General features: G+C 49.3%; 1 protein-coding gene across 1 annotated transcript; it reads right to left on the bottom strand.

Moving 5' to 3' along the window:
• Positions 1-2827: 2827 nt before the first annotated feature.
• Positions 2828-5228, bottom strand: LOC125534183 (anthocyanidin reductase ((2S)-flavan-3-ol-forming)-like). Its single transcript, XM_048697462.2, has 6 exons — positions 5007-5228; positions 4686-4852; positions 4203-4403; positions 3954-4113; positions 3509-3725; positions 2828-3354 (listed from the first exon to the last, which is right to left on the bottom strand). Exons 1-6 carry the CDS (start codon positions 5128-5130, stop codon positions 3207-3209), a joined length of 1017 nt encoding a protein of 338 aa, XP_048553419.2. The 5' UTR covers positions 5131-5228; the 3' UTR covers positions 2828-3206.
• Positions 5229-6827: the final 1599 nt, after the last annotated feature.

Here is a 6827-nt window from a genome sequence, read left to right as displayed (position 1 = left end):
ACTATGCTCGGCCCTGCAGAATTTGTGGCAGGCGTGACGGATACCGTCTCGAGCACCCTATCCGTAGATCGATCTTGTTTGGCTTGCCTTGTCCTCCAACATATCTCGTAAGTCCGGCGCATATTCCCATGCCTTGGTACGGGGTGCGGCCTGAGTGGAGGGCCGGGAGGCCTCTCTGTCGCGGCCACGAGGTGGCCGGTCGGCCGCATCAAGTGCTTCCTCCTCTAATCGGGGTAGCAACCTGCGCTTTGGGTAGCTCTTGGAGGGGCGTTCGAGTTTATGCTCTTCGGCCGCAAGGACTTCAGTCCATCTGTCGACTAGCAAATCTTGATCAGCTCTAAGTTGTTGCTGTTTTTTCTTGAGGCTTCTTGCCGTGGCCATAAGCCAGCGTTGAAAACGCTCTTGCTCGACGGGATCCTCTGGCATGACGAATTCGTCGTCGTCGAGGCTTGCCTCGTCTTTGGAGGGAGGCATATAATTATCGTCCTCAACCTCTCTGTCAGCCGCTCTCTCATGAGGGCTGGTTTCTCCATCCTCCTGTGCTAAATCTTGCTGGGGGGGGTTTCTTCGGCACTTTCCGGAGTATTATTATCTCCCGTGCTGGAATCACCGTATTTGTTTTGGCGGGATTTTGAGCGGCGCCGCTGACGCCGGCGCTTAGGTTGTTTCTTGGAGGGGTCATCCTCCGCTGTTCTATCGCCATCTCCTTCTTTTGGGGTGTCCACCATGTATATGTCATATGACGAGGTGGCTTTCCAGGGCCTAGTAGGCGCTGGTTCTTCATCATCTCCTTCATCGGCGTCCATACCGTCGATGTCTTCGGAGTCGAAGTCGAGCATGTCAGTTAAATCGTCGACAGTGGCTACGAAGTGGGTGGTGGGTGGGCTTTGAATTTCTTCATCGTCCGTACCCCAACCTTGCTGACCGTAGTCCGGCCAGGGCTCTCCTGATAAAGAGAAAGACTCCAATGTCTTCAGAATATCGCCGAAAGGCGAGTGCTGAAAGATGTCCGTGGCAGTAAACTCCATGATCGGTGCCCAATCGGATTTGATCGGCAGGGGCGCGGAGGGTTCGGAGTCCGGCTCATTGGAGTCACGAGTCTCGCAGAGTGCGGGGCTGGTGTTTGGCTCAATCGCCGTTGGGATCGCAGCCCCCGAGGCGGCGTCCAACCGCCCATCCTCGATTGGCGCAGTTGGCTCCGAATTAAGGGTCGAAGCCGATGCGGGTGCGGCCTCCAGGGCACTGTTCGGCGGCAGAGCTAGATCATGCTCCTCGGGACAGTGCGGCGCGCTCGGCAGTGGCTCGAATCAGTCGAAGATCAAGTCCCCGCAGATGTCAGCCGTGTAGTTTAAACTTCCAAATCTGACCTGACGGCCAGGGGCGTAGCTTTCGATCTGCTCCACATGGCCAAGTGAATTGGCCCGCAGTGCGAAGCCGCCTAAGACGAAGATCTGTCCAGGGAGGAAGGTCTCACCCTGGACTGCATCGCTATTGATGATCGTAGGAGCCATCGAGTCTGATGGCGACGACACGGAGGAACTCTCAATGAAAGCACCAATGTCGGTGTCAAAACCGGCGGATCTCGGGTAGGGGGTCCCGAACTGTGCGTCTAGGCCGGATGGTAACAGGAGGTAAGGGACACGAAGTTTTACCCAGGTTCGGGCCCTCTCGATGGAGGTAAAACCCTACGTCCTGCTTGATTAATATTGATGATATGGGTAGTACAAGAGTAGATCTACCACGAGATCAGAGAGGCTAAAGCCTAGAAGCTAGCCTATGGTATGATTGTTGTTGTGTATGTTGTCCTACGGACTAAAACCCTCCGGTTTATATAGACACCGGAGAGGGCTAGGGTTACACAAAGTCGGTTACAATGGTAGGAGATCTACATATCCGTATCGCCAAGCTTGCCTTCCACGCCAAGGAAAATCCCTTCCGGACACGGGACGAAGTTTTCAATCTTGTATCTTCATAGTCCAGGAGTCCGGCTGAAGGTATAATCCGGCTATCCGAACACCCCCTAATCTAGGACTCCTTCAAGTCCCATCCGGACACGGGACGAAGTCTTCAATCTTGTATCTTCATAGTCCAACAGTCCAGCCAAAGTATATATAGTCCGGCTGTCCGAGGACCCCCTAATACAGGACTCCCTCAGCAGCCACTGCGCCGGCGCCGCTACGACCATGGGTGCCCATGTGGCCATGTTCCGTGCTATAGCCAAGGGCGCTTCCGCCATAATCGATGCTGGCTGCCTCTCTCCTAGTCGCACCTGCACCGATGTCCACATCCAGAAGGAGGAGCACGCAAGGTGACCTTCTTCATCAACTTTTTCCCTATGTTTTTCATATGATGCATTCATGTGTAGCACATGCTAGTTAATTTGGTACGAAATTGTTAAATGTTAGTTAGAAGTAAATTGTCTATCTGCTAAAAATGCTAATTAGTCCTAAATTTCCAGTTTGTTAAAATGATAGTTATAGATCTAAAAATATTTATTTGTTAAAATTCTAGTTAATTTGAAGCAAATTGATTTTTTTAACTATTAAGTAGACTGTATATATGATGCATGCATGATCATTTATTTGTTAGCAACATTGATAAACAAAAATTAGTAGCAAAGGCTAGTTATAGTTAGTTTCTTAATTATTAAAAAGTTAACTACTCCGCTCCTCAGCTACTTATTATTAGTTAAAAAATGCAGCTCAAGCCCGGCCTTGAATGGGCCATGAGATATCCCCTCCTCATGTCATGACGTCACCCCTCCCGCTTCTAGTGAGTATTCAGGCGCACTGTCGCCGCCCCTAAGCACCGACAGTTCCGACGACTCTGACTTCATTGAACGCATGGAGGGGCCGAAGGATCCCACGGACTCGGAGTTGGGGTATCCCGAGTCGAAGGAGGACGACGACGACATTGATGATGGCGATGACGATAATGACCGCCAACCTTAGTTTCAGGGTCCGACTTGTGGACCCTTAATTTTTCTATATATGTACTCCAACAATCTTCCTGTCAGAGTTTTGACCTGAAATCTGAGGTTCTTGAGACTCTGACTGGATAAGCCATGAATTTTCGCTTCATACCTTCTGATTTCTTTGAAAATCCAGGATATTTGCGCACACACACAAACACAGTCGTGAGACTTTACTTATTTTAAAGCGCATCTTTTGTTGTGATCACATATAGATTGGCTGCTGACCAACATGTCAGTGGAGTAAAATCCTCGTGGCCCTGCCGTACTCAACAAGGTCATCCAAAATCTCACCCAGGCTCTCGTACTTGAAGACAAACCCTTCCCCAACAAGCTTCTGTGACGAAATGCACACTTTCGGTTGCTCGGGGCACCCACGAAATCTGCAGAAAACACATGTCGTCAATGGCCCACCGTCACTGCAATCTGAACATGCATGCATGTGGAAGATTTGTATTTTGTCCATCTTAAAATAAGTGTCTCAACTTTGTACTAAACTCGAAACACTTATTTCGGGACGGAAAGAGTGGTACATACCGATCGGCATTCACAATGTATTGCGGGTATTTCTGTGCCATGAGACGAGCGAGCTGTAAGGCGGTGACGTTGTGGCTGCAGCAGATGTACCTCCCAGACGAGGACTCATTCTCGGCGACGAACACCTCGGCGCGACAGAGATCCTCCACGTGGATTATCGACACGGTGCCGGTGACGGACTGCAAGCCTTCCAAGATGGCCAACTGCGCCTCGTCACCTAAGATATATATCACCGGTCAATAGGGTTATAATGGAATGCCAAAATGATAAACAGATAGCCATATGAAATGTCTTCTATCGGTCTCTCCAAATTCCAGTAAGTAATACTATGTGAAAATAAGCGAGTACTCAAGATCATAGCTTCTTTGCTGCATCTTCCCGTCGGTAAACAAAAGTGGAAGGAATGCTTGCAGGGATGCCCAACACATATGCGTCGATCGCTCACCTGACAACAAGGAGAGGGTGACGGGAACGCTGGATGCGGCTTTGGAGACCGGCGCCGCGCCCAAGGTGAACACGGGCAACACGGTGACGAGGTCGATGCCGTTCTCCTCCGAAAATTTGCTCGCAGCCTTCTCCGCGAGCACCTTCGACACCGAGTACCCCTGCGACATGAACACGGGAGACACGAGACCAGCGTCAGCCCATGGCAGGCGTCGTGTTCCTGAATCCCAACCCATCGGCGGATGTTTACCCAGGTTGATGGCTTGCTGGCCCTGAGGTACTCGACGTCGGACCAGGAGCTCTCGTCCAGCACATGGCCGTCGCCCTGCAGCGGCCTCCTGGACACTCCGGCGCTGGACGACGTCAGGATCACGCGCTTCACCGTCCCTGCCCTCGCGCAGGACCTCATGGTGTTGAGCGTTCCTTGAACGGTGGCTCCGACCAGATCTCTCTGTCGCCATCATCACCGTAGCAACACAAAGCACACATTAAGGTATAGTTGTCCCTGAAGAGGAAATAAGCTGACATAATTGCACGTAATTAGGATGCCAAATGCTAAAATCACAATTGCGGCGTAATCAGTATAAGGAGTTCTCTACCTGTCAGAACTGTCAGAGGGGCTAGCAACATAAAGCTTGCGTTCCAACCAACTAACTACACGTGTACACCACCCTGAGATGCCGGAAAACCAATCGTGTGGATGAGAAGGAACTTGTTGGAGAGGTTCATTTACCTCGGGGTCGGCTGACATCAGATTCAACGGAGCGGCGACGAGGAAGACGTAGTCACAGCAGGAAACTGCCTCGTCAAAGCTGCCTTCTTCACTCAGATCGGCACGGATGATGTCCAAGGGGCCAAGCGCTTGCAAGTCCTTGAGGTGGGAGTTCTTCTCCATGTCACCTGCACACAGATGACAGACTCTTCAGTTTAGAGGCGCGCGGACCTTGGGAGCACAACAATTCGAAGCAATTTCAGCATAAAAGAAGGCGCGCTTCACATGAGATTCGCTATAGGCATGCTTTACTGAAGATAGAACCGGGGTCAGGAATCAAACCGGGGTCTCTGACAGTCGTCTTGACAGCGTAGCCTTTCTGGAGCAGCAGCTTGATGAGAGCTGAGGCGATGTAGCCGCTCCCTCCGGTGACGCACGCCGTCTTCCTTCCCTCAGCCGCCGACATCGCTGGCCGCCGCTACTCGATTGACGCGATTCAGGGAGGTTCCACTGCTCTTGTCTGGTCTGGACGTCTGGTTGTTGGCACACTGCAAACACCTGAGAACCCGCATATATCCCCTCGGGGCTAAATTTCGTGTTTTGATCCTTTTTTGAAATTTATTCAAGATTTGATCTTAGTTTGAATTTTTTTTAAGATCTGACCCTTTTGCTACCGGTAGGGATCATGGCGATAGGGAATAACAGCCTACCGTCAAGATCCCTGGCGGTAGGGTTGCATGCCCTACCGCCAAAAAACTCTAAGTATTAAATACAGTGCGTGCTCGTGTCTACCGCCAAGCACCTTAGCGGTAGGGTTGTGCAGGCTACCGCCAGCCCGGTTGGCGGTAGCGATGTTTCCTACCGCCAAAGTCCCTGGCGGTAGGCTGTTAGACCCTGCCGCCATGGACTTTGACGGTAGCAAAAGGGTCAGATCTTGAATTTTTTTCAAACTAAGGTCAAATCTCAAATAGGTTTCAGAAAAGAGTTAAAACATAAAATTTTGCCTCCTCTCGGAGCACAGAAGATCCTGTGACAGACAAGCTGCAGGCCAGTGGTAAATCAGTAGTACTACGAATCAATCAGAGGGGGTCCTTTTGGTAGATGAAAGTGACCTGCAATATTATGTAGAGTTCACTGCGAGAAAGTGATGGGTGGCTTTGGTTGGTCGATCTCAACAGCGAGCTAGGTTCAGTACCACGTGACCTGCGGGGTGAGTTTTTTTTTTTAGAAAACATGGTTGGTGAGAGATGAGGTTTTTTCTATGAGAAAATGGTGAAAGATGAGATGGGCTACCGGTTCTGTCCTTCCGGAATGAAATGAGCGGTATATAGGAGGAGAATCGCCTGCGCGAGTGCTTCATGGGCCCGCCCATCGGTCCGGCTCTCTCCGATTCGGCTGTACTGTTTTCCAGTTTGTTTGTTTTTCTGGTTCTTTTTCCTTTTTCCTGTTTCAGTTTTCCTTTTTCGGCTTTATTTTTTGAAATTATAGTGTTCTTCATTTTTTTTCTGGTCCTTTTCTACATTTTCATTTTTGTATACAAACATCTTTTCAACAGATACACATTTTTGTTATAAAACACATGACCACTTTTGCCGAGACCCAAATATGGTTCTCGACGGTGACATGGAAATAATAATCTCATTTTCATATATAAGGTAAATACAGACAAGAAGTAAACAAAAGGTAAACCTAACATTTTACCGGGCTGCGCTCTTGGCGAGAAATCATCAAATCAAGCATAGGCATCAACATTTCAACACGTTCTGTGCCTCTAGGCGGAAGGATTTATTTTGCAAGCACAAGATTCAGTTATGAGATCCCAGGATCGAGAAGTCCACCATGTCACTATTGAAGGATTCCCAAAGTCTTGTTGTGCACGACGACATCATTGGATATCTCATCTAGTTTCTTGTACTTGTACTCGAACCCCTCCTTGATGAGCTTGTCGGACCAGTCGCTGACTATGGGCTCCTCCGGAAGTTGTGAGGGCGCGCTGAGTGCACAAACTACACTTCTTTGCACATCAATATATGAGAACATATCGCATGTATAATTTATTATTTTTTCGAACAATGAAGACAAAAACTTCATCCCATCTCAATGCTAGAAAAGATGCTCAATTAATATTACGGAAAGTACTTAAGGTTGAAACCAAAACAAACA

Source organism: Triticum urartu, chromosome 2A (genome assembly GCF_056163025.1).
Source record: "Triticum urartu cultivar PI428250 chromosome 2A, HENAU_Tu73, whole genome shotgun sequence".
NCBI lineage: Eukaryota > Viridiplantae > Streptophyta > Magnoliopsida > Poales > Poaceae > Triticum > Triticum urartu.
This window is presented reverse-complemented; position numbering and strand designations above follow the sequence as displayed.